The 27720-nt window shown below is 37.0% G+C and overlaps 2 protein-coding genes across 4 annotated transcripts in view; one reads left to right on the top strand and one right to left on the bottom strand.

Moving 5' to 3' along the window:
• The window catches only part of slc12a10.1 (solute carrier family 12 member 10, tandem duplicate 1), a 14017-nt gene extending 446 nt beyond the window's left edge, over nt 1-13571 (top strand). The window contains exons 2-29 of the mRNA XM_016258366.1: nt 140-482; nt 1615-1758; nt 1842-1917; nt 2215-2330; nt 2981-3092; nt 3648-3778; nt 3969-4053; nt 4687-4844; nt 6131-6238; nt 6358-6481; nt 6782-6883; nt 7176-7331; nt 8529-8628; nt 8831-8942; nt 9067-9198; nt 9463-9569; nt 10055-10137; nt 10220-10275; nt 10419-10550; nt 10815-10921; nt 11407-11489; nt 11572-11637; nt 11719-11823; nt 11952-12063; nt 12761-12847; nt 12957-13092; nt 13173-13240; nt 13433-13571. Coding sequence (XP_016113852.1) covers nt 174-482; nt 1615-1758; nt 1842-1917; nt 2215-2330; nt 2981-3092; nt 3648-3778; nt 3969-4053; nt 4687-4844; nt 6131-6238; nt 6358-6481; nt 6782-6883; nt 7176-7331; nt 8529-8628; nt 8831-8942; nt 9067-9198; nt 9463-9569; nt 10055-10137; nt 10220-10275; nt 10419-10550; nt 10815-10921; nt 11407-11489; nt 11572-11637; nt 11719-11823; nt 11952-12063; nt 12761-12847; nt 12957-13092; nt 13173-13240; nt 13433-13571 — 3246 coding nt within the window. The 5' untranslated portion in view covers nt 140-173. The remainder of the gene's footprint in view (nt 1-139; nt 483-1614; nt 1759-1841; nt 1918-2214; nt 2331-2980; nt 3093-3647; nt 3779-3968; nt 4054-4686; nt 4845-6130; nt 6239-6357; nt 6482-6781; nt 6884-7175; nt 7332-8528; nt 8629-8830; nt 8943-9066; nt 9199-9462; nt 9570-10054; nt 10138-10219; nt 10276-10418; nt 10551-10814; nt 10922-11406; nt 11490-11571; nt 11638-11718; nt 11824-11951; nt 12064-12760; nt 12848-12956; nt 13093-13172; nt 13241-13432) is intronic.
• Nucleotides 13572-15408: 1837 nt separating this feature from the next.
• slc12a10.3 (solute carrier family 12 member 10, tandem duplicate 3) lies at nt 15409-27446 on the bottom strand. Of its 3 annotated transcripts, XM_016258368.1 has the most exons (28): nt 27398-27446; nt 27251-27305; nt 26355-26654; nt 26106-26195; nt 25878-25953; nt 25150-25245; nt 24786-24925; nt 24451-24561; nt 24243-24354; nt 22482-22612; nt 22318-22402; nt 21710-21867; nt 21357-21464; nt 21151-21274; nt 20973-21074; nt 20743-20898; nt 20551-20650; nt 20367-20478; nt 20111-20245; nt 19917-20023; nt 19747-19829; nt 19566-19649; nt 19224-19322; nt 19038-19149; nt 18867-18953; nt 18649-18781; nt 18400-18467; nt 15409-15807 (listed from the first exon to the last, which is right to left on the bottom strand). In XM_016258368.1, exons 3-28 carry the CDS (start codon nt 26598-26600, stop codon nt 15669-15671), a joined length of 2994 nt encoding a protein of 997 aa, XP_016113854.1. In that variant the 5' UTR covers nt 26601-26654; nt 27251-27305; nt 27398-27446; the 3' UTR covers nt 15409-15668. The 3 variants fall into 3 exon arrangements, with proteins under 3 accessions (XP_016113854.1, XP_016113856.1, XP_016113855.1); XM_016258370.1 differs by lacking the exon at nt 27398-27446 and having other exon boundaries at nt 26355-26753; nt 27251-27312; XM_016258369.1 differs by lacking the exon at nt 27398-27446 and having other exon boundaries at nt 26355-26756; nt 27251-27312.
• Between the last annotated feature and the right edge of the window lie 274 nt (nt 27447-27720).

Below are 27720 nucleotides of genomic sequence, written 5' to 3' on the forward strand. Positions count from 1 at the left end.
ACTGTATGAGTGTTTATTTATTAAAATTTTTAATAGTTAACCATACTTAAAAAATATATATATATATATATATATATATAAATTAAAAAATCAGGTCTAGACAAGCTATTGCTTAAATGCATTATCTTTTACTTTTCAGGAAAAGCTGGTATTCTGAACTTTCGGGTGTTCAAATGGGTCACCGCTTCTCCAAACGCAAGCTGGAGGGCACAGATAACTTGTCCCCAGGTCGCTTTTCGGTCAGTGAAGAGGCTCCACCGCATTACTCCTCTTACAGCACCGGCAGTGAGACGGCTGTCAGCATGGAAACTCCGACACGAAGGCCGTCAGAAGTTGTGAACTCAAGGCAGGACAATAGACGACCTTCTATATACAGCACCATGGATGCCATGCCGCATCTCGAGTTTTATGCTAACGCCACCGCCACGGGCCGCATTCGGCGCTGCAGGCCATCGCTGGAGACACTGCGCAAGGCTATTGATGTGGGTCATATGCTGTAAAAAAGTATAGTAGCCCTGAAGAACCGGAGGCCGCAGATTTAGGACCGCATGTAACAGCGCAATCCAATTCTACTCCATCCGAGGAGACCTGATTCAAAACTAAAACAAACAGGCGCAAATTAAAGACACACGGAAAAATATTCAAATTTTAACTTTTATTATTATTACTATATATATATATATATTTTTTTTTACGTAAGGGCGGGTCTGGGCTTCTGGTTTTTGCCTTTTCCAGTTATTTAGCTGTGCAAAAGCCATTATTTATGCTGCTTGATGTTGCAAACTGGTGTTTTTTAACATACTGCTTTAGATTATTATTGCATTAATAAACACATTAATTTGGCGCAAACCATTTACCGTGTAAACGGTTTACCGCGCTTTGTTATTTTTTTGTTATTTGTATTTTGGAACAGAATACAGACTATACGGAAAAATATTCAAATTTTAACTTTTATTATTATTACTATATATATATTTTTTTTTTTTTTACGTAAGGGCGGGTCTGGGCTTCTGGTTTTTGCCTTTTCCAGTTATTTAGCTGTGCAAAAGCCATTATTTATGCTGCTTGATGTTGCAAACTGGTGTTTTTTAACATACTGCTTTAGATTATTATTGCATTAATAAACACATTAATTTGGCGCAAACCATTTACCGTGTAAACGGTTTACCGCGCTTTGTTATTTTTTTGTTATTTGTATTTTGGAACAGAATACAGACTATTTGGCATATTTGAACCGAATGCAATTTATGCCTACTTCTGCTTTGACAAATGGGGTATTTCTTCCAGGAAAATTAAATTTTTAACCAAAATACTAATAAAACATATTTGATTAAAACAATTCCTGAGAGTTAGCTGCAGTTATATTTAGGGTTTAGGGGCTGGTTAGGAGAATATATCAATTCAATTTTAATTCATTCTAATCGCCCAATTTAATTGTAAAGTAAATGCTATAAAATACTATAAAGTATGAGGGGGAAAAAAACACCTAAATTCCAAATTGCCGTCCTGAAACTAGTGTCCAGTACCGCAAGATCACGCTACTCTGTTGTAATGTACTTTCAAATTACTCTGTATGCATTTCAATTGTAAATATGCATGTATGTATTGGTTTAGGATGCAGAATCCGGCAGTAACATGGGGGACTCTGGTAGGGGAAGCGTTTCAGCGCTACAGGAGAGTGGAATCGAGTCAGAGGAAAACGGGCCAGGAGGAAAGACCGCCCAGCCTGTGCGCTTTGGATGGATCACCGGGGTTATGGTGAGAAACCGTGAAATGTACATATGCATGCGTGCAAAAGGTCAAATGCACACGTGCATACATGCTCTGTTTCTGTGTTCCAGATTCGCTGTATGTTGAATATCTGGGGAGTCATTCTGTTCCTGCGATTGTCCTGGATCACATCTCAAGCAGGAATCCGTAAGCCTGCATTTTTATTAATATATAAAACAGTTCCATAAAGTGGTTACTTTTTCACCTGGCCAATCTAGTTGGGGGAAAAAAGATACTGTCAGTGCAATGACTTCCTACAATGAAACCACAGGCTATTTTACTTGGTAAAGATAATGTTGCTCAAGAAATGTCCATGTCAGGACTTACCAGAACTCTGTGTAATATCTGATGGCCACTTATCTTTGATGTGTTTTGTCTACTCTGTCAGTTGAAGCTCTGTACAGACACTCTGTCCTTTTCCTTTTTTTATTTCCTCTGCTTTAGTTCTTACATGGTTAATCATACTGATGTCAGTCCTTGTGACCTCCATAACGGCTCTGTCTGTATCTGCCATTTCCACCAATGGAAGAGTCTCTTCTGGTAAGTCACTCGACAAGAGTGTGACATCAAGCTGATCAGAATGTGATAATCAGTGATGCTTTGCTGCGTAACTCATCCTTCGTTTCTGCTATGGACATATAATGATGTGACTTATTGGAGAGAAGTGTGCTGGCGAGGTCTAAGCAACTGGGCAAAAACGTCAATAGATTCTGATTGAAACAAGGACCTGATTCTTATCTAGAGACCAGAGTGAAGTTTTTAAAAATGTTTAATGTGGATCAGAACGATCTGGATTTGGTCAGGATCAAAATCAAGAAACCAACCAGTTTTTAAGATCTGATCCTATCCGATCACCGAAATCCCAAATTACTTTTGAACAACTAGGCCCAGAATATCACAGTAGCCTCCTTCGGCCATTAAGCAACCAGCAGCATCATATTTCTTTACATTTCTCTCTCATTTCTCTCCTTTAAAAAATGCTAAAAGTTCATTAATACAATAAAATTAATATATACGTGTGTATGTATATATATATATATATATATATATATATTAATGAACTTTTTTTTTTTTAATTTATACATTTTTATTTGATATATTTTGATATATCATGAGCCTGCAGTTTCTTCACACACCTCTAGAGATTCACAAAGCCCTTGTTAGGAAACTTATAACATAGTGTTTTCCTTTTCTTTTCATTCTCTCATAGACTCAGATCCTGTTCTTCTTGGTTCTTATGGTGTCTTTCGTCAACTATTTTGTTGGCACTTTGATTCCAGCGACTCCCCAGAAACAGTCCATAGGTGTCTTCGGTTACCGCAGTGAGTGTGAAACGTGCTGCATCCCAGAAATCTTTCATAACAAACTGTCTGTCAAGAAACAAATAGGTTTTAGTCAGTTCCTAGATTTTTAATTGGTTTAGAAATATTTAACTTCTATAAAACCAGACAGGATTACTTAGTACCATACACATAACTGTAAAGATGTATGCAATGTTTGTTTGAAAATGAAAGTTATGTCATTATTTACTCACTCAGTTTATGGGTTTGGAATGACATACAAAACAGTTATTTTTTTGTGAAACACAAAAGCACAAATTCTTTTGATTTATGACTTTAGCTGTAATCTTTTCAAACTTCTTTTAGGGTGTCTTTTTGCCCTTTTTGTAGTTTGTTAGACATATTCACTATGAAGTGTTATATGGAAAAAATGTTCTGAAGTGAAAAAAACTGCTAAATTGTTCATTAGCATGCAGGTTTAAAGCAACATAAGAATGGCAAAATTATGACAGGAGTTTCATTAGTGTTGATCGTTTACTTTCAACACACCCCAGAGATGATCTTGCAAGATAACTAAAGTATTTTGATATTTTCCAGGCGAGATCTTCTTGGAGAACCTCTTCCCAGACTGGAGAGGGGCAGACGGCGACTTCTTCCGAATGTTTGCCATCTTCTTCCCATCTGCCATTGGGATCCTTGCTGGAGCAAACATCTCAGGAGATCTGAAGGTAACGAGCATCTGCAAACATGCCAAAAACAAAGAGACGCTACTAACCTTCGAGTTCTTTAGAGGGTTTTTTTTACAGTTCTTGAATGCATAAATGAATGCGTGGAGTTTTTGTGACAGTGATTTTGATCAGAGACGTGCGACTATGGCTCTAAGGTGTTGATGGAGTGCTGTGTTTGTGGATGTTTCAGGAGCCTGAGATTGCCATCCCAAGAGGGACACTGATGGCCATATTCTGGACCACCATCAGCTATTTAGCCATTTCTTCAACTGTAGGTGAGTTCCGGTGCTTGATTCTGATTGGCTGAGCCGCGTTCGAAGCTGTTGTAAAATACTCTACAAACATACACCTTTTTTTACATTTGTGTGTTGCTCGGCAACCTCAACCGTTTCTGAAGAACTACATTGTTTGGTGGAAGAATAATGTTTTTATTAACATAATTACACTTGATTTGCTCTGTTTTATTCTGTAAAACCTTACTATGTATATGGAATAGCCGTTTTATGAAAGCAATAACCCCCGTGAAGCCGTGCTTTACAGTAAATTTATAATAGCTTTGCGTTGTGCCTAACAACACCCCTTAGCTGTTATAAATTCACTGTAAACCACGGCTTCTTGGTGCTTATTGCTTTATTATTACCAAACTCATATGCCATTATGGGCAATGTGAGCTGAGTACCAGCACCTATGTTCAAGAAGTCAGTTTATTGTAAATAATAATCATTATAAGCATTTTAATGAGTACAATAACCAGCTGTTCATGCTTGTAAAGCAACATAGCACTTTTGTGCATACAGCTGTCCTTTTTTTAAGTGAAACATCTTCTCTCTATCTTTGATTGATGTTAATAGATTGTCTCATGCATTGATTATAGAGTAGAGGTTTAAACGTCTGTGTTTGTCCCGCAGGAGCGTGTGTGCTGCGCGACGCCTCCGGGAGCATGAACGACAGTCTGCCGCTGAACTTCAGCGAGCCGTGTGAGGGTCTGAGCTGCGGTCTGGGCTGGAACTTCACCGAGTGTCAGCAGAGCGGCACCTGCGCCTTCGGCCTCTCTAATAACTTCCAGGTGAGGCTCTTCAGATTGCTGCTGTCCTCTCGACGAGGCACCGGTCGGATGTCTTCTCACATGAGGCTGAGAGAACATGATTCATGTTTTGGTGTGTGAATGTAAGACGGGTTAGTCTAGAGGTTATAGTTAATAAACCCAGTAAACGCCTGGGAACTGACAGCCAGTGATGCTGAATGAAGCAGAGCAGAACAGGAGAACAGCAGAGGATCAGTACATAATAATGACACTATATTCGGTTTAATGCAAATGATCCACAGCAGATGTGGCCTAACCAGACCAGACCAGACCAGACCAGACCAGACCAGACCAGACCAGACCAGACCAGACCAGACCAGACCAGACCAGACCAGACCAGACCAGACCAGACCAGACCAGACCAGACCAGACCAGACCAGACCAGACCAGACCAGACCAGACCAGACCAGACCAGACCAGACCAGACCAGACCAGACCAGACCAGACCAGACCAGACCAGACCAGGGATTTTTGCCACAGCATTTTACAGAATCATTTCTTTCTTTCTTTCTTTCTTTCTTTCTTTCTTTCTTTTCCTCTTTCTTTCTTTCTTTCTTTCTTTCTCTATTTTCCTCTTTCATTCTTTCTCTTTCTTTCTTTCTTTCTTGTTCTTCTTTCTTGCTTTCTCTTTCTTTCTCTTTCTTTCTCATTCTTCTTTCTTTCTTTCTCGTTCTTCTTTCTCTCTATTTTCCTCTTTCATTCTTTCTATATATTTTTTTCTTTCTTTTCTTCTTTTTATATTTTCCTCCTTTCTTTCTTTCTCGTTCTTTCTTTCTTTCTTTCTCGTTCTTTCTTTCTCTATTTTTCTTTCTTTCTTTCTTTCTTTCTTTCTTTCTTTCTTTCTCACTCTTATTTTTTTATTTATAAGTGTATTTATTTATTTATTTTCACTTAGGATAGACTTTTATATTCATTTATTGTATTTGGGTTACTAGATTTAATAACTCCTGTATGTATTTCTTAAAATGGTTATTAATCATTTTAAGTTAATTATCATTTTATTCCTTCCTTCCTTCCTTCCTTCCTTCCTTCCTTCCTTCCTTCCTTCCTTCATTCATTCATTTTGGAAGTTGCATTCAAAATCTGAGCATGTATATTTCTATGGTTTATCTTGAAATATATAATTGTAGGTAACTTATAGTTGAGTTTAATTAGTCAAACTGTTCTCTACTCTTCTGTATCGCTCTTTCAGACGCTCCACTGGTTTGACAGATTAAATAATTATGCACTAATGTGGTTTCAATGTGGTGTCCCGCTCAAACCCCCAGGTCCTGATCCAGGTCTCCGGCTTTGGTCCGTTGATCTATGCGGGCATATTTGCAGCCACCCTGTCGTCCGCCCTTGCGTTCCTCGTCTCCGCACCCAAAGTCTTCCAGGTAAAATGGCCTACTCTAAAGCAGATAATAGCTAATATGCAACTTAATAAGCTCATCAAAGTGAACATAGCCTGTAAATTCAAACAAAAACACTTTTTTCCCACCTCCTCTTGGGACAGTGTCTCTGCAAAGACAACATCTACCCGTTCATCGGCTTCTTTGCAAAGGGTTACGGGAAAAACAGCGAGCCACTGCGAGCATATCTGCTGTGTTACATCATCGCCATGTGCTTCATTCTGATTGGTGAGTCAAAAAGCGACATACTATTTAACACAACTTGTATAATTCAGAGATAATGTACACTTATATATAACATGCACATTTGTTTATGGGTAACTGGAATGAAAAAAAAAACTCTTTGCATTTAAAGAGTTTAAATGCAAAAAAGGTGACTATTTGCAGCTATGCCGTTTCCTTTATACATTCTCAAACATTTTAAACATATAATTTTGATGTTAAATAAAATGTTGTCATCTATCATTGTATACTGTATGTATTCTGTCTGTATGTTTACTGTATAAATCATTTTTAATATCTCCACAGCTGAGCTGAACGTAATCGCTCCTCTGATCTCCAACTTCTTCCTCTGTTCTTACGCTCTCATCAACTTCAGCTGCTTCCATGCTTCTATCACTAATTCTCCCGGTGAGTAAAAATGAATGAATCTGATTATCTGTTCTATGCATATTTTGAAGACTGAATAGGTTATACGCACATAAAATTACATTGAAGTGTTTGAGATTGTCATTGTCTTAGTGTGGAAACTTTGCTGTTGGAAACTATTATAAATAATAATACTAATAATGAGAGTCATTCAAAATATTTATGTAAACAAGTAATGCTTCCATTTAAGTTGCTTTTTGAAAGCCTGTTGAGTCCAGATCTATAGTAACACACTCTCTTCTGTTTCCTGAACATTTCTTCTGCTCGTTTTCAGGATGGAGGCCATCGTTTCGGTATTTCAGCCCCTGGACGGGTTTGTTTGGTGCCGTTATTTCTGTGGTACTGATGTTCCTGCTCACCTGGTGGGCGGCGCTCATTGCTTTCGGTTTAATCATCTTCTTATTCGGCTACGTCGTCTATAAGAAACCCGGTGAGATGCTGACCTTTCAGAATAATGATCGCACTGAATGGTATGCTTTAAATAAAATGACCAGGATGTCTGAATGCTTTTGTGTCGTTCAAGAGGTGAACTGGGGTTCGTCTATCCAGGCCAGTACCTACAACATGGCTCTGTCCTACTCCGTGTCTCTAGCAGGAGTCGAAGATCACGTCAAAAACTACAGGTCAGCTCTGTTTTTACAGCACAATCCGTTTTTTATTCATGTTCCTGGTTTTATTGTGAATGGTTCATCAGTGCATGTTATTAAAATGCTTTGTGTGCATTGATCTTAATGCAGAAATCATTTTAATCACAAAAGGGCAAGTTAATACTGATAACCGATAGTCGAGGTCCATATATTCACTCGTTGGTTTCGTCTCATCAGGCCTCAGTGTCTGGTGTTGCAGCTATGCCGTTTCCTTTATACATTCTTAAACATTTTAAACATATAATTTTGATGTTTAAAAAAATGTTGTCATCTATCATTGTATACTGTATGTATTCTGTATGTTTACTGTATAAATCATTTTTAATATCTCCACAGCTGAGCTGAACGTAATCGCTCCTCTGATCTCCAACTTCTTCCTCTGTTCTTACGCTCTCATCAACTTCAGCTGCTTCCACGCTTCTATCACTAATTCTCCCGGTGAGTAAAAATGAATGAATCTGATTATCTGTTCTATGCATATTTTGAAGACTGAATAGGTTATACGCACATAAAATTACATTGAAGTGTTTGAGATTGTCATTGTCTTAGTGTGGAAACTTTGCTGTTGGAAACTATTATAAATAATAATACTAATAATGAGAGTCATTCAAAATATTGAATGTAAACAAGTAATGCTTCCATTTAAGCTGCTTTTTGAAAGCCTGTTGAGTCCAGATCTATAGTAACACACTCTTGTCTGTTTCCTGAACATTTCTTCTGCTCGTTTTCAGGATGGAGGCCATCGTTTCGGTATTTTAGCCCCTGGACGGGTTTGTTTGGTGCCGTTATTTCTGTGGTACTGATGTTCCTGCTCACCTGGTGGGCGGCGCTCATTGCTTTCGGTTTAATCATCTTCTTATTCGGCTACGTCGTCTATAAGAAACCCGGTGAGATGCTGACCCTTCAGAATAATGATCGCACTGAATGGTATGCTTTAAATAAAATGACCAGGATGTCTGAATGCTTTTGTGTCGTTCAAGAGGTGAACTGGGGTTCGTCTGTCCAGGCCAGTACCTACAACATGGCTCTGTCCTACTCCGTGTCTCTAGCAGGAGTCGAAGATCACGTCAAAAACTACAGGTCAGCTCTGTTTTTACAGCACAATCCGTTTTTTAATTCATGTTCCTGGTTTTATTGTGAATGGTTCATCAGTGCATGTTATTAAAATGCTTTGTGTGCATTGATCTTAATGCAGAAATCATTTTAATCACAAAAGGGCAAGTTAATACTGATAACCGATAGTCGAGGTCCATATATTCACTCGTTGGTTTCGTCTCATCAGGCCTCAGTGTCTGGTTCTGACGGGTCCTCCGACTCTGCGTCCAGCGCTGGTGGACTTTGTGGGCTCTTTCACTAAAAATGTCAGTTTGATGATTTGTGGCGACATTCACATGGTAAGAACCAGCTGAATAACGTATTTGCCTTTTTTTTTTTTTTTTTACTTCTAAATGAGACAGTTCTGCCCTCAAAAGACCAAAAAAAAAAAAAAAAGTAAAAAATGGTTCTGATTGTTTTTAGGATGATGAGAAGTCTGTGTCTCAGCGCAATTCTAATGACATGATAAAGTGGCTCAATCAGAGGAAGGTTCGTTCCTTCTACACGTCTTTCAAGGCATCCGGTCTGAGAGAAGGAGCCCGGCATCTTCTGCAGGTTACAAACGCCACAATGCTTCAGTGATGGAACATGAGTACACATCACTGTGCAAATCGCTTTTCGCATGAATTATTGCTTTCAATTCAGTGGGACGATTACTGTACTTTAAAATGGTTTTGTACGTTGCACAGAATGACTGCTTGTGTTTCATGCATAAAGCATGAGTGATTTTTAATCTCTGTGCTGTTTGTTGCAGTTTTTTTTTTTCTCTAATGAGTTTGTTTAATGTATAAAATGTGATTTTTTTTCCCCCATCTCAAGGCTTCTGGTTTGGGGAAGTTGAAGCCGAATATACTGGTGATGGGATTCAAAATGAACTGGCATGAAAGCAGCAGTAAAGGCATAGAGGACTATATCAACACCATATAGTGAGTGAAAAGAACCTCTCAACTCCAGAGATCTGTAGAGAAAGACAGGAAAGCCTAATCTCATTCTCTTGAGTGTAATGCAGAAACTAACATTCTTTAACATTTATTAAAGTGTTTATACACCATGAACGTGTTTGTTATACTACTTTAACTTATGCTGTTTTTAATAATATTAATAATTATAAAACAGCATGATAAAGTAACGTTTTCTAAAGAGAATCTCCATTGAGAATGAGAATTTGGAATTTGGAGGGAAAACTTGGAATTTGAATGGAAAATATGGAAATTTGGGACGGAATGTGAAAATTGGAGGGGGAAATGTGAAGATTTGCAGGGAAAATTTGAATTTTGGAGGGAAAACATGCATAATTGTCTTTATGTAAATTATTGTAACCTGAATTTGGCCTTGATATGTGACCTGGACATGTTTTTTGTGAAATTCACTCAACTAGAAGCTAAAATAAAGTATATTTGTTTGGTCTCAGTGATGCTTTTGACTCCAACCACGGCGTGTGTGTTCTCCGCATGATGGACGGACTGGACATCCGAGACGAGTTAGAGACTGAGGGTATGTTGTGTTCGTCTGTGCGTGTGTATGTCTCGTACAATCATTGAACAATTTCAGTAATGCTTTCCTGTGTGTTTGACAGTCAACCAGGCTTTTGAGGTGGACGAGGCCATAGAGTCTGACGATCAGATTTCAGACGCTGACTCAGGTGAATAAAACGATCGATGCGTCCTCTCTTTGTTCTTCAACCTTATCTCTTTTTTCCTTAAAATGGAACAGTTTTCCCCTCAAAAAGCAAAAAAAAAAAAAAAAAACTAAAAAATGGTTCTGATTGTTTTTAGGATGATGAGAAGTCTGTGTCTCAGCGCAATTCTAATGACATGATAAAGTGGCTCAATCAGAGGAAGGTTCGTTCCTTCTACACGTCTTTCAAGGCATCCGGTCTGAGAGAAGGAGCCCGGCATCTTCTGCAGGTTACAAACGCCACAATGCTTCAGTGATGGAACATGAGTACACATCACTGTGCAAATCGCTTTTCGCATGAATTATTGCTTTCAATTCAGTGGGACGATTACTGTACTTTAAAATGGTTTTGTACGTTGCACAGAATGACTGCTTGTGTTTCATGCATAAAGCATGAGTGATTTTTAATCTCTGTGCTGTTTGTTGCAGTTTTTTTTTTTCTCTAATGAGTTTGTTTAATGTATAAAATGTGATTTTTTTTCCCCCATCTCAAGGCTTCTGGTTTGGGGAAGTTGAAGCCGAATATACTGGTGATGGGATTCAAAATGAACTGGCATGAAAGCAGCAGTAAAGGCATAGAGGACTATATCAACACCATATAGTGAGTGAAAAGAACCTCTCAACTCCAGAGATCTGTAGAGAAAGACAGGAAAGCCTAATCTCATTCTCTTGAGTGTAATGCAGAAACTAACATTCTTTAACATTTATTAAAGTGTTTATACACCATGAACGTGTTTGTTATACTACTTTAACTTATGCTGTTTTTAATAATATTAATAATTATAAAACAGCATGATAAAGTAACGTTTTCTAAAGAGAATCTCCATTGAGAATGAGAATTTGGAATTTGGAGGGAAAACTTGGAATTTGAATGGAAAATATGGAAATTTGGGACGGAATGTGAAAATTGGAGGGGGAAATGTGAAGATTTGCAGGGAAAATTTGAATTTTGGAGGGAAAACATGCATAATTGTCTTTATGTAAATTATTGTAACCTGAATTTGGCCTTGATATGTGACCTGGACATGTTTTTTGTGAAATTCACTCAACTAGAAGCTAAAATAAAGTATATTTGTTTGGTCTCAGTGATGCTTTTGACTCCAACCACGGCGTGTGTGTTCTCCGCATGATGGACGGACTGGACATCCGAGACGAGTTAGAGACTGAGGGTATGTTGTGTTCGTCTGTGCGTGTGTATGTCTCGTACAATCATTGAACAATTTCAGTAATGCTTTCCTGTGTGTTTGACAGTCAACCAGGCTTTTGAGGTGGACGAGGCCATAGAGTCTGACGATCAGATTTCAGACGCTGACTCAGGTGAATAAAACGATCGATGCGTCCTCTCTTTGTTCTTCAACCTTATCTCGCTCCTCCTTTCATCTACTTCTGTCCTTTTAGATGTCGACAACACAAAGAACACGGCGAACGATCAGATCAAAACCGTGTTCCAGAGCAAACAAGGGAAGAAGACCATCGACGTGTACTGGATCTCTGACGACGGAGGTCAGATGTGGACTGTAATCATTACAAGGCTTCAATCGTCATAATTTGTGTCTGATAACCCGCCAGTTAACACTAAACAGTTGAGTAATGCGGTTAACGTCCTTAAAGTCTCCCTCTCTTTGTCTCAGGTTTGACTCTGCTAGTGCCATACTTGTTGACCAGAAGGAAACGCTGGAGACGGAGCAAAGTCAGAGTCTTCATCATTGGAGACCAGCAAACCATGGAGAACGACCGCAAGGAGTGAGACTCGCGAATCATTTGAATCATCTGAACTATCTGAATCATGGCCTATATGAAAGAGAAAGTGGCAGAAGAGATTTGAATATCTCACATTCCTTCTAGACAGCAATTGAATTAAATTGAGAAACGTTCTAATGTTTCAGAAAAGCATCTCACTAATGTCTCAAAGTGTGCTCAGATTCGCCTAGATAAAATCAGATCTCTATATGAACTCTATAAAGCATTTCTGTCAAATTCCCCCAAGATCAAATTATCTCTTGTGGTGTAATCATTGGAATAATCAGATTCAAGAACTTTAGATCTAATTATTTCAGGATCATTCGAATCATTAATATTATATTTGACCGAAAATCGTAACTGTTTAAATGAACAGAATCATCGAATTCAGACTCATCTGAATCTTCAAACCATCACTTATTAGAAAAATCAGAATCAGGAGAGTTATCCGAATCATTAAAAGAATCATTCTAATCATCTGAATCAATAGGGCATAATCTGAATCATCAAAATTATTAGAATCAGCCAACAATTCCATTAGCTACATAAATCCCAGTTCCTTTAGAATTCAAAGCGTAATTTTAAAAGCGAAGAGCATTTTGTATCGCAAGTATTTCGAAAATTCACATGAAAGCTGTCAGTTACGGTACTGTTCCTGAGTATTTATTATTTTATTAATAAAATCTCTTATCTTGTTCAGAATGATGACTTTGCTCCAGCGTTTCCGGCTGGATGTTCACGATGTCATCGTGGTGACGGACAGCGAAAGGCCACCACTCGCCAAAAAGTACGTTTAGCCCAGATGGGTAATTAATGTGCAATCAATTTGAAGCAAAGAAAGTGATGTGCTCTGGTAATAACACCCAAATGTAGTAACAGATCGTCTTTGTCATCAGCATGAGGCGCTTTGAGGAAACGCTTACCCCCTTCAGGCTGAATGAGGGACAGCTGGACGAGAGGACGGCGCAGCAGCAGAGGACAGAGTTTACGTGGAAAGTCACGGACAAAGAGATGGACGCACTGAGACCCAAGGTGTGTGTGTGTGTGTGTGTTTGACCTCAATGTCCAGTTACAGTACTCGCCAGCTCAAGGTTTCTTTCTTCCTTTGACAGTCGGAGAAGAAAGTGCGGCTGAATGAAATCATACGGAGGAATTCGAAGTACGCCGCACTGGTTCTAGTGTGAGTATTGACTGTAATATCATTAACTATTACTGGCTGCTGGTCAATATGTAATTCATACACAAAGCACAATCTGATAATATTGGAGCTTCATGAATCATTTACGTTTTAAATGTAAGAATCATAATTTGAGGGCAAACACACCTGTTAATTATTGATAAACCTGTGTGTGTGTGTGTGTGTGTGTTTTAGGTCTCTCCCCGTAGCGCAGGCAGATTGTCCCAGTTCTCTCTATATGTCCTGGCTGGACACACTGAGCTACGGCATCCACTGTCCCGTCCTGCTCATACGAGGAAACCAGCAGAACGTCATGACCTTCTACTGCCAGTGATACAGCCACGCGGTTTACTCACTTATCCGGCTCTTTAAGGCGAGACACTAAAGGAAAGCTATTTGGCTTGTTTCATGGTTCAGAATAGTGGACGGAAAACATTCAAAATACACTTCAGTGCTTATTTGCGCTTTCTTTATTTGTGTCTGTAGATTTCAGTTTCAATCCATGTCTTTAAAGGCCAATTTCTCAAAAAGAGTTTCTATCTCGGCACTTACATTCTGAAGATTTGTTCATATTTTTTGCCTGAGTTTTATTATTGCAGTTTATTTGTGACCCTGGGGCACAAAAGCAGTCTTAAGTCGCTGGGGTATATTTGAAGCAATAGCCAAAATGGGTCAAAATTATAGATTTTTCTTTTATGCCAAAAAATCATTGGGATATTAAGTAAAGATCATGTTTCTTCAAGATATTTTGTACATTTCCTACTGTAAATATATTAAAACTTCATTTTTGATTAGTAATATGCATTGCTAAGAACTTCATTTGGACAACTTTAAAGCTGATTTTCTCAATATTTAGATTTTTTGGCACCCTCAGATTCCAGATTTTCAAATAGTTGTATCTCAGCCAAATATTGTCCTAATCTAACAAACTATTCATCAATGGAAAGCTTATTTATTCAGCTTTCAGATGATTTATACATCTTATGACTGGTCTTGGGGTCACATTTATGTCTGTAGATTTCAATTGCAGTGCATATATTTAAAGGCCATTTTCTCCAAATGAGTATATATCTCCATTTTAGCAGCACTTACATCCAATTTCACATTTTTATTCCTGTCTATATTCTGAAAGTTTTTATAGAAGGGTCTGATTTTATTATTGCACTTTAACGTATGTAGTATCACCTACTAACCTCATATTTTACAGTTTTATTCTTGTTTATATTCATTTTTTATAAAGGGGTTTGTTCATATATCATTCATCTGATAATACACAACATTGAAATTGTAATTTTTTTCTGGCTGTTGATGGTATTTTCTGATTATGGAGTAAAGAGAAAGATACATCCAAAATCGCCTCTCTAAACTTAATCCCCTCTTCATAACTTAAGATTTCAGAAAACATGTGCAGTTCATGGATTGTGTTTGTTGTTTTGCATTAAAAATATCTCAAATAAAGTACAGCAGCCCCAAAACATATCTGGACACCTGTCACACTTGTTTCTGATATTTTAACTATGACTCTAACTATATTTGAGGCCACTGTAAATGTACCTGCATAATATATTAAGTCTTCAGTTGAATGTTTTGTCTTATTCTTTTGGCTCATTTAGCTCGTTCTATGTATTCTTGCATTTCTATTTTTTTTCTTTTTGTTGTGAATTCATGTCTGTGTTATGCTGTTGTATGGTGAAAGGGAAGTTGCTGAAAATAATTATAATGGGGAACAAAAAACATTTAAATTAGTTTATCGTGTTAATGATTCATAGTTTTATTTCTTAATTTTCTATCACTATTTTTGTGCTTTGAGAAGGGGCATCTGCACACATTAACATGCAAACACTCCATGAAATCTGTGTTTAGTTCAGCTGTAATGTATTCTGCATATGCTGTGATGTTTCATTTTCTTTTATTGTGATTGAACAGCTGTTTTTATACTTGGTGTAATGAGACAATCAGTGAAGGATGAGATGTTCATCATTGTGCTAAATTGTATTTTTTCACATTGAAAAGCAGATCAAAACACTTGTAATTCATAATAATCTTAGTATGTATACGCAGTCAAAATGTAACTTTCTAAATTATTCATTATAATGTTTTGGTCAATGAAATGTAATTTTACAAAGCAAGAACGAATAAACTTATTTGATCATATTTTTAATTGTGTCTTGTTTGAATTTCATGAAACCTCAACCCTGAAATGAAGGTCCAGAGATCAGAGACAAAGTGCTTCCACATTTCTATTCTATCCTTTCTAGCCAAATGGTTAACCTGTATCATCAGTTATACAGACATAATGTGCATTAAACATACATCCACAGTCATTGCATGAGAGGATTACGCAGTTCGTCTCAGTTCAACATCTTTACATCACTGAAACTGACAGCAGATTTACATGCAGTAAGAGATGTTTAATGATGAGCTGTCACATTCACTGGCAGTAGAAGGTCATGACGTTCTGCTGGTTTCCTCGTATGAGCAGGACGGGACAGTGGATGCCGCAGCTCAGCGCGTCCAGCCAGGACATATAGAGAGAACTGGGACAGGTGACATCCGGGACTGGAAGAGAACTGACACACACACACACACACACACACACAGACAGAAACACACACTACCAGTCACACATTCGCTTAAATGGTTGACATCAGTTTTAAAGACAATTGTGACCCAGGAGCACAAAAGCAGTGTTAAGTCGCTGGGGTATATTTGTAGCAATAGCCAAAAAGACATTGTATGGATCAAAATTATAGATTTTTCTTTTATGCCGAAAATCATTAGGATATTAAGTAAAGATCATGTTCCATGAAGATATTTTGTAAATTTCCTACCGTAAATATATCAAAACTTAATGTTTGATTAGTAATATGCATTGCTAAGAACTTAATTTGGACAACTTTAAAGATGATTTTCTCAATATTTAGATTTTTTTTCGCACCCTCAGATTACAGATTTTCAAATATATGCATCTCAACCAAATATTGTCCGATCCTAACAATACCATACATCAATGGAAAGCTTATTTATTCAGAAAAATTGACACTTAAGACCGCACAAATATAAATTGGGCGACACTTTAGAATACTGTTCCGTCATTAACTGATAGCTGCACAAGAACACATGTGTAACACAATATTAGCGCTCTAGTAACTAACAATAAACTCTGATTAATGAAACAGTTAAAAAATAGTGCTTAATCTAATGTGCTAGTTCACTATTAGTTAATCAGGAACTACTATTTGTCCATACCTCCCCAAGAACCACAAAGAACTACTGTAAACAGATTCATAATTCATATGAATAATGCATAATGTATAATTACTTCTAAAGTGAAGGTCATACCCACTAGTGAATTCTTCAGAAGGAATTACTAATTATTTGGATCAGTATTCTAAAGTGAATAACACGATAACTCTCAAGTAATTACTGAAATCATTGTAAGCTTTTGAGGTTTTTGTAAGATTCTGGATCGTAATTCCTTATTCTGGTAACACTTGAGTCATTACTAGTGGGTTACCATGATCGTCACTTTAGAATTAATTATGCATTATGCATAATTCACATTAATTATGAATCTGTATATTAGCTCTTAGTAGTTCTCCGGGATATATGAAAAAAAAGTAGTTACTGATTAGCTAATAATGAACTACCACATTCAACTGAGTGCTATTACTTACTAAATCATTAATCAGAGTTTATTGTTAGTTAATAGTAGTTGCTAGAATGTTATTAGTGCATTAGTTATGTGTTCCTGTGTAGTTATTCATTAACGACAGAACAGTATTCTAAACCATAAATTGAGCTAAGTTAATTTGTTCGTCTCTTTGACATTTTCTTACTTTCCCTTTAACTGTCAACCCCATTTTTTTAAATAGGCATGCAGGTGTACTATCCAAACTTAAATTGTTGTAATTTATGAACACTTTGGGATACAGACATAAGGGAGAAAATCAGCAGATTATCGCAAAAGTGGAATGTTTAAAAAAAATTAAAGTATCAAAAAGTTATGATAGTTTAAATTTACTGTAAAGAAAATGCACTATATTAATTTTATTTTATTTTATATATAATAAATATTTTACATAACAGGTTTTACTCTAAAATTGGTATAAAATTAAAGCCTTGTGTCTAAATAAGTTATGTTCCAAATTTAAAGTTGATATGAAAAAAATTGAGGTTCCTGTGAGGAAATTTTATTTAGGGCGTTATACCACAAATAGCCACCGGGTGCCATCCAAATTCTATTGAATTTTTTTTATGCACTTTTCTGTCACAAATGTCTAGATTTCTCTGTCAATATTACTTCCATCTCAAAATAACCACCAAATATGGAATCCTGAGACTCGCACCTTTCCAATGATATGTTTTTGTCAAGATTATAAAAAGGTTTTATTCTAAAAGACCGTAATGCATTTTGTAATATGACACTTGACACCGCCCACTAAGGGGGAGGAGACCGCCAAAAGATTTTAAAGTACCATTTCCATGGTAACGCAATGTCCGATTTCAAAATGGTTTTCACAGGATGAATCCTGGGCTTCTACGCTTTCAAATGATATATGATGATTACTAAAAGATTTGATAGAGAAAAAGGACAACAACAACAAAAAAGAGCGCCAAGCGTCCCACAGGTGGGACGGTGACAGTTAAGGGGTTAAGAATTAACGGTTTTATTTAGTTTAGATTTTGTCGACTGGTCATCCGGCTTTGTTGACTGAAGTACGTATATTAAGAGAGTTGAGAAGCCAAAATTATGACAAATTGCTTGTGATGTCACTCATTTGTCATTTGCCTATTGGCTGAACAGGAAAAACAACTCTAATCTAACCATAGTTTTATTTTACTATTATTGATAAACTATTACAGTTTTAGTTAATAATATGAATTACATTTTAGTTTTACATGTTCTCTTTTTTCGTTTTCATAATTTAGTTGCTTTTTATCATTGCAATCTTTTTAAAAATGTCTTTATAGCATTTAAGTTAGGTTGAAGTTAGTTTTGCCTTTTTGTTACTGCAACTAATCGAAAATGAGAAATGTTGAATTTGCAAGTAGCTGAAATCAAATGTTTATATTATTTATTTCAATTAATGTTTATTGTATTGCAAGTAGTGATTTTATTGTGGTTCTAGTTAAAAATAATAACTCTGATCTGTACTCACATTACAACCAGAGCAGCGTGAATTGATTTCTTCTTGATGATCTCGTTTAGTCTCACCGTCCTCTGTACCTGAAAATAAAAGACAGTTTAATAGAGAGACTGATGATTATACTCGAGTCAAATTTATTTGTTAATGTACACATTATTTCAAAGCACTTTCACAGAAACAAACTGTTGTCTATAATGCATTATTGCTTTAACACTGAGCAGCTTTACTTATGTTCAAAATGCCACATACTAGCACACGTACCTTTGGTTTTATGGCCTCCAGGTCTTTGTCCGACACTTTCCATGGACTCAGTCTCTTGAGCTCCTCTACGTCTCCTCCAGCCTGTTCTTCACTCAGCCTGAAGGGGGCGATGGATTCCTCGTACCGCTGCAAACTACAGGACCAGAGAGGAAGAAAACCATGAAAGCTACTACAAACCTGCATGTTTTTGAATTCGTGTTTATGAGTGTGTTTCTCACTTTTTAGCTAGAGGAGGTTTATCCACGTCTGTTATCACAACGATGTCCTCAATCTCCAGCCGGAATCTCTTTAACAGCATCTTCATGCTGCAAAGACAAACAGGTTTAAAGAACCAATGTTTCTACACTTCAAAACTAGAAATGTAGTTATAAAAATAATGATCAACTGACTCTTTACGGTCGTCCTCTATGGTTTCTCGGCTTCCTAAGATAAACACTCTGAGTTTGCTCTTTTTCCAGCGGTTTCTTCTGGTCAGCAAATATGGGACTAGAAGAGTCAGACCTGAGAGAGAAACAATGGCGTTTCAAAGTGAGAAATCAAATATGGAAATTACTTTCAAGACAGCTGTGTCTCACCTCCATCATCAGAGATCCAGTAAATGTCGATGCTTTTCCTGCCCTGTTTCGTCTGAAACACTGATCTGAGCTGCTCATTTGAGCCATCGTCAGAAACATCTGGATGAGCAGACAAAAAAGGAGCTTTATGTGGTCAGCGGTCAGATCGTCAAATCAAATGAAGCTTGATTGAAACTATACAGCTTTGTTATTATAATTGAAGCATTCTGATTGGCTGATTGAGTGATGACATCAAGTGTTGATAGTATTTGATATTCTATTGTTTTATGATGATTTAATGTTCTCAGTGTTTGTCCATTTACATTTATGAGCACAGAAAATAACTTTGGATGTGTGTCTGACCTGAATTCCGGTCCGTCTCGTCCTTTTCACACTGCGGGACTTCGTCTGAGTTAAATGTCGGGTTGTCAATTGCAGATGATCTGACTTCAGACACAACAAACCCACATCGGACTTAATTTTACGACTCAAACTGCAGTGTTGACCCATTTTTTAAAGTCGTCATACTGTATAAAACACACACCTGCACTGTGCAAATCATCCATTACGTCCAATCCGTCCATCATTCTCAGAATCGCGATGCCGTAGCTGGAGTCGAATGCGTCGCTGAACGAGAAACATGCAACAACGTCAAAATACAAAGAAGAAACACAACCGATTCTCTGATAATTGTGAACAAAAACAGCAGCTGACCTGATGGTGTTTACGTAGTCCTGTAAGCTCTGCGGTTTACATTCCTGCCAGTCCATCTTGTATCCCAAAACCACAGTGTTGGGTTTCAGTTTACCGAGACCTGAAGCCTAGAAAGACGATTGACGAGGAGAGCAAAGACTCTGTGAGACGTATGAGATGAGAAGAAACAGATCTGAAGCTAGCGACGATCATACCTGCATGAGATGATGTGCGCCCTCTTTCAGACTGTCAGCGGTGAAGGACGTGAAGAAAGAGCGAACTTTCCTCTGATTGAGCCAGTCCACCAGCATATCGGTGCTATGCTGCGGAAAAATGGACTTCTCGTCCTCCTGAAAGCATAAGAGAGCGATAACTGCCTTCATATCTCAAGTTTCTAAAGAAATAAGTTATTTTATTTAGCAAGGAAGCATTAAATTGTCAGTTTATCTGAATAAGATGAATGTTGTGTACCATGATAATGTTCCCGCAGATCATCAGGCTGATGTTCTTGGTGAAAGTTCCCACAAAGTCCACCAGAGCAGGACGAACGTTCGGAGGGCCGGTCAGAACGAGACACTGAGGCCTGAGAGAGAGTTTATACATGAGTGGCTGGTGTATTGTGAGCTGAGACGGTCAGTTTGGTAAAAAGTCTTACCTGAAGTTTTTGACATGGTCTTCAACAGCAGTCAGAGACATCGAGAAGGACAAAGCCATGTTGTAGAAACCCGCCTGATAAGATGTGCCCCAGTTCACATCTGGACACACGATCAGATAAGACAACAGTCAGTACATTCACATCTCACAATCATTTTTTTCAATTTGGTTATAATCTGCATCAATTACTCACGAGGTTTTTTATAGGTGACGTAGCCTAAGAGACAGAGAACGATAGCAAAAGTGATGAGAGCGGCCCACCACGTGAACAAAAACATGAGGACGAATGACAAGAATGCAGAAAACAGAGACGTCCATGGACTGAAGTAACGATACTGTGGCCGCCAACCTGCGAGAGATGATAAACAGGATTATTAGACACCGAAGATGGTCTGAATTACAGAATGATAAACAGGTTCTCACCGGGTGATTTGGTGACTGATGCGTGGAAGCAGCTGAAGTTGATGAGGCCGTAAGAGCAGAGGAAGAAGTTGGAGATCAGAGGAGCGATTGTGTTCAGGTCACCTGGAAAGATCAACATGACACCAAACGTTAAAGCGTCCGCAGAGAGAAACGGTGCTGGTGGAGATCCAGGACTCACCGATGAGGATGAAAGCCAAAGCGATGATGAACATGAGCATGTAGCCTCGCAGAGGCTCGTTGTTTTTCCCGTACCCTTTTCCGAAGAAGCCGATGTAGGGGTAGATGTTATCCTTACACAAACACTGTGACAAAAGCACACAAAATATTACAGTCAAATGTATGTTGAATAACTAACATTATCCTCAGAACAGCCACACCATCTACCTGGAAAATTTTTGGAGCAGACACCAAGAAACCCAGCGCTGATGACAATGTGGCGGCAAAGATCCCGATGGTGATCAAATGGCCAGATCCTGAAACTGTGGCAAGAATCTGGAGAAAAAATTTATCCAAAAGCTCAAATATACTATTTTGAGGCACATTTCTGTAGCTTTAAGTATTGGGTTAGAAAGGCACATCGCTAGCAATGTCAAGGTCATGGGTTCGATGGGTTTGATGGAATGAAGTCATCATGCCAAACACATTGATATGAATGCAAAATCTACTCCCATTTTCCAGCAGTCATAATTCACAACGTGTGAAAATTGTGTTTTTGCTAACAGGGCCGATGTGCTCACCTGGAAATGGTTTGCCAGTCCAAAGCTACATGTGCTGTTCTGCTCACAGTGGTCAAAATCCCACCCTAATTTACAGGCCAAACCACTGCAGGGGATTGAAGAATTGAGCGCTAAACTATCGTTCAGACTACCAGAAGCGTCTCTTATAACAGTTGCAGCTGAGGGAGAAGAGAGGGAAGTGCCTTAGTGAGCGGTTTATAATAAAATGCACATTTTATTTCATAAGAGTTTAAGATATGAAAGGTTGTGATAACTATGTCTAATAGTAGTAGTTGTTTTGTATATTTGAATTATTGGCATTGGTATTACTCTGTTTGGCTGATGGTGTCGGAAAAGTGGTCAATTATTGGAAGCTAACATTCTCATATAACATTCCCGTTCCCATATGGTATTTTCTGCAGAAACATTCTGTCTTAAAAAAAACTAAATAAAAAATATTTAACATTCCCAAAATGTTCTGGGAGCCAAAATGTATAAATCAATAATTTTTGTATAAAGTTCAATTACGTGTTTCACGTTTTCTTAAAATAGTATGATATTGTATCAGTCACACTGTAAGATATCAGCATTGATATCATTGATATCAGACCTCTAATGTCTAATCTCACCAACTGTTACTGAGATCAATAAATAGCTCAATGTGGTCCAGAATATGGCCTGCAGAGTCCCTTTAGGAATCCCACCCGATGGATCCTGGAATAACACAGACATGCTTGTAATTTCTGTAGCGTTTGAAAGGCACATCAACTTAAGCACAAAACAGCAAGATTACCTTGAGATCTCCACAGATGTTGACTCCAGAGAGAATTCCTGTGGCAGAAGGGAAGAAGATGGAAAACATCCTGAAGAAAGATCCATCTTTGCCTCGGAAGGAAGGCAGCAGATTATCCACGAAAATATCAGCTTTGGGGGGAAAAAAGCTGGTTAGGTTTGGCTGTTGCTTTACCAAATGCTGGTGGACTACCATCACTTGATAATGTCAGTCATAATTATGGGATAAAAAGTCAAAATTATGAGATAAAAAGAAATTGACATACTAAGTGAAAATTGAGGTAAAGATAAATTATGAGAAAATAAATTATGACATACTAAGTGAAAATTGAGGTAAAGGTAAATTATGAGATAAAAAGAAATTACGACATACTAAGTGAAAATGTAGGTAAAGGTAAATTATGAGATAAAAATAAATTATGACATACTAAGTCAAAATTGAGGTAAAGATAAATTATGAGATAAAAATAATTTATGACATACTAAGTCAAAATTGAGGTAAAGATAAATTATGAGAAAATAAATTATGACATACTAAGTCAATATTGAGGTAAAGATAAATTATGAGATAAGAATAAATTATGACATATGTCAAAATTGAGGTAAAGATAAATTATGAGAAAATAAATTATGACATACTAAGTCAATATTGAGGTAAAGATAAATTATGAGATAAGAATAAATTATGACATATGTCAAAATTGAGGTAAAGATAAATTATGAGATAAAAATGTATGACTATGAGAAGTCAAATTATGACATTTTATGTGGATAAAATTCAAAATCATGAATACTACGTCATAATTAAGAGATAAAAGGTAAGCATTATGAGATAATTGTTTGTTGGATAAAAAGTCAAAATTATGAGAAAAATAAATTACGACATACTAAGTCAAAATTGAGGTAAAGATAAATTATGAGATAAAAAAAATAATTATGAGAAGTCAAATTATGACATTTTATGTGGATAAAATTCAAAATCATGAATACTACGTCATAATTAAGAGATAAAAGGTAAGCATTATGAGATAATTGTTTGTTGGATAAAAAGTCAAAATTATGAGAAAAATAAATTACGACATACTAAGTCAAAATTGAGGTAAAGATAAATTATGAGATAAAAAAAATAATTATGAGAAGTCAAATTATGACATTTTATGTGGATAAAATTCAAAATTATGAATACTAAGTCATAATTAAGAGATAAAAGGTAAACATTATGAGGTAATTATATGTTGAATAAAAAGTCAAAATGATGCGATAACGTAGAACTTATGACATACTAAGGTAGATTTAAAAAGTTAACATAAATCAAAATTATGGAAAAATGATAATTATGAGATAAAAAGTTATAATTTTGTGAAAGAAATGTGAAAACAAAGACATATCAAGTTAATTATTAGATAAATTAGACATTGTGACATACTAAGTCAATTAAAAAGTCAATCATGAGAAGTAAAAATGTACAAAAAAAGTCATAATTATGAGGAAAAAGTCTAAATCATGTCGTATTAATATATAAATATGTTAATGTAATAATTATGCATTTTTATTTCATAATTCTGACTTAATGTCATCATATTCACTTATGTCATAATTATGATTTATCAAAGTATGTTTATTTTTTTTCTTTATGGAGGAACTGATCTTCCACATTAATTTGTTTTGTTGTAGCAGGACAAAATATTGACTCCATAACTTATAAACAGGAGTTTATTGGATGCATTTGAGGCCGCATTAGATCAGGACCTCGTGTACTCACCGCGGTAGCCGAAAAATCCCACAGCCTGCTTCTCTATGCTGGGGGGAATGACCGTCCCCACAAAATAATTAACTAAGGAGAGCAAGAGTGCGATGAAGAACAGGACCTGAGCCTGTGGTGGTGTGAAAACCAAGAAGAACAATGGCAGCTATGCCGTCAAGCGAGACAGTACTGGGAAATGAGCAAAAACCAAAGCAGAGGACCTTACCTTTGCCTCCCAAGCCATACCAGCAAATGTGATGCAGAGGAGGAGGATGAGAGTAATCGTCCCAATGATCCTCACATCATTGACATCGTCCACCATCTGAGCGCTATTGTCCTGAAAAGAGAAAACCATATTAACAACTGTGCTTTCTAAAACAGACAAATAGAACCATTAGAGTGAATATCACCAAAAGACATCTTCATGTGTCTTCATAGAAAGTATGTACAGTGTGTCCCTCATCAATATTGAAAGTGCTTGTATGGAATCTATTTTACAAGAAGCTCCCTGAAATTCCCACAACCTGACAATAATTACATTTATTTGTGAGTGTGTCTCACTTTAAGAACATCTCTGACGGTCTCGGCGAACCCCACTGTGTTGAGCGAACAGGCGAGAGCGTTGGCGAACGCAAAGAGCAAACCGATGGGCGCTCCGAGCTCCGGACCCAGACTCCGAGAGATCATGAAGTATGTGCCACCTGGAGGAAAGATCATGTTTTTTTTTTTTTTTTAAATACAGCACACTACATTTGTTTAAAACAAATAATTTCTTCCACAGTTTTACTTCTCAGGTAAACATTTCTTGTTTTGAGTATGTTTATAATTTTTTTCATGGAAAGCAAGACATGATTCTGATTAAAACCAACATGAAATCCAATAAAATGTGTGGCTGCTCTTGTGGTGAACAATTCATTTCACTCACCAGAGTAGACCTTCCCATTGGTGGAGATTGCAGACACTGACGTTGCTGTAATTGTTGTGATGGTGACAGACATGAAGATAATGACGCAGGTCAGAACTGCAAGCAAAAATGTAGAATTTAAGAAATTGCTGTGGCACATCTGTGACCCTAGAGCACAAAACCAGTCTTAAGTCGCTGGGGTATATTTCAGCAATAGCCAAAAAAATATTGTATGGGTCAAAATTATCGATATTTTTTTTTATGCTAAAAATCATTAGGATATTAAGTAAAGATCATGGTCCATGAAGATATTTTCTAAATTTCCTACTGTAAATATATCAAATCTTAATTTTTCATTAGTAATATGCATTGCTAAGAACTTCATTTGGACAACTTTAAAGGCGATTTTCTCAATATTTTGATTTTTTTGCACCCTCAGATTACAGATTCTCAAATAGTTGTATATCGGCCAAATATGATCCTATCCTAACAAACCACACATCAATTGAAAGCTTATTTATTCAGCTTTCAGATGATGTTTAAATCTCAATTTAAAAAAAAATTACCCTTATGACTGGTTTTGTGGTCCAGTGTCACATATTTAAAATGTCTGTTGATACGGCCTAAAAATAATTCCTTGAGGAAGGACTAAATTGACTGTTTAAAAGTCGTTTGAGAATGTACAAGTGACTTTAACTGAATTTAGGATATGAACTGAATTAAATAAGACAGATGGAGGACTGACTCACTGATTCCAGCTTGAGACGTGATCCACGGCAGCCGCAGGTACATAATGACTCCCCAGATGTTCAACATACAGCGGATCTGAAATGAAAATACAAAACTAAGACTTTGATTAAAGAATCCATCAACTGTATACATTTGACTTCATTTATACACTCTTTATTTTGACGTATTCTCAAGTAAATTGCATATGGATAATGCTAAATAATAATTTATCATTGCTCCTTTCTCACCATGACTCCCAGAACCCATCCAAAGCGAACAAGCTTGACTTTGGGCTGTCCGTCGTCCTCTGGTGGTGGAGGTAGATCATCAGGGTCCGGCTGTTGACAGGAATATACAGAGAATCAACATCAAAACCAAAAGTGTTGCCATATAAACAATACTCTTGGTGTGCAGTATTCAATTCTGACTCACTTGTATCTGCTTATGAACTTAATTAGTACATTTATAGAGATGACCACTTATGGAGTTTTACTTACTGGTTTGCGCAGAACATCCAGTGACGGTCTGGTGCTTTTTATACGTCCCGACCAAGTGTCTTTGGCATAAAATTCATATTTTGGCACTGGGTCCATCGGATTGTAGAATGACATTTTTCCCTTGTCCTTCTCTTTCCCGTAATCAACCTCCCCTATATCCACGGTAACACCTTGAGACGGGATGTTGCTGTCTGGATGCTGAACTCCTGGGATGCATTTTCTGATACGAGCAATATATCTGGCCATGGTGGATTCGTTGGGACTTTTGCCTGTGAATTTCCTTCCCTTCCTGCTTTAATCCTTGTGAAGATCACAAAATGATCCCTCAGATCCAGAGAAATCACATCGGGCTATCACAGCGTGCTCCAGCAAGCCATGTGGACACGACCTGACCTTCCTCTGCTGTCAGAAAATGAGTTGCATTTTCTTTTATACCTTAACTGAGCCTACTCACATACACCCACAAATACATTATTATACATACACATACATTGTTGCAGAGCCATGTCTGAAGGTTATTTGTATTGTGTTCTCATGCTATCTTTGAAATCTTGTTTGGAAATATTAAACTGGCTTCACATAAATCTGTCAAACAGAGACTTTGTCTGCCAAAAGCAAAACTCTTACTCAGTCATGTAGAAAAAAAAAAGATTAATATAAAACTAGTCCACATTACAAGCATGAAAAAAACATCAGAAGATCAGATCTCCTTCACCCAAAGTCACCATCATAAACGAAATGATTACAGATCATGCTGAGTTGACAGATGCTGAGTTTACTGGTCTGAGTGTTTTTCATGAATCTCAAACCTGCTCACACACCTCAAAGCATGCAGGAAAGAAAAATACACAAATAAGATTTTTGATAGAAGTTCAGTTCATATTGACATCTCTGACCTTTGATGACAGACTTTGGTATCTTGGCAAATCTGAAACATTGTTGACATCTCTACTGAAAGAGGAAGCACATGTGAGATTATTGCTTGCATCTGAGAAGCAGTAAACTCTAGAAAACTATTTGAACAGTTTGCCATGAAGACATACAGTATATTAACACCAGGGTTGAACTGTATTCTCAGGACAAGAGTTGTGTTCATGAATGTCAAATCAGGGCAAGTCACATGTATGTTGTAAGTTTTATGTATTCATTAATTCAGTACAATGGATACTGGCCAAAACAATGTTTGTTATTTTTTAATTCATAATTTGTGGTATTCATTTAGCAAAACCTTGTTGTGTAGTATACAAAACCAATTCAGTTAATTTATGAAAGATTTTCAGTTTGTGTGGAAGACAAGACAAAAAACAAAGGAGACTGCTTATATGTTCTACAGTGGTATACTAAATGACTTCCAAAAGAAATAGTT

Source organism: Sinocyclocheilus grahami, unplaced genomic scaffold (genome assembly GCF_001515645.1).
Source record: "Sinocyclocheilus grahami isolate Dianchi unplaced genomic scaffold, SAMN03320097.WGS_v1.1 scaffold1675.1, whole genome shotgun sequence".
NCBI lineage: Eukaryota > Metazoa > Chordata > Actinopteri > Cypriniformes > Cyprinidae > Sinocyclocheilus > Sinocyclocheilus grahami.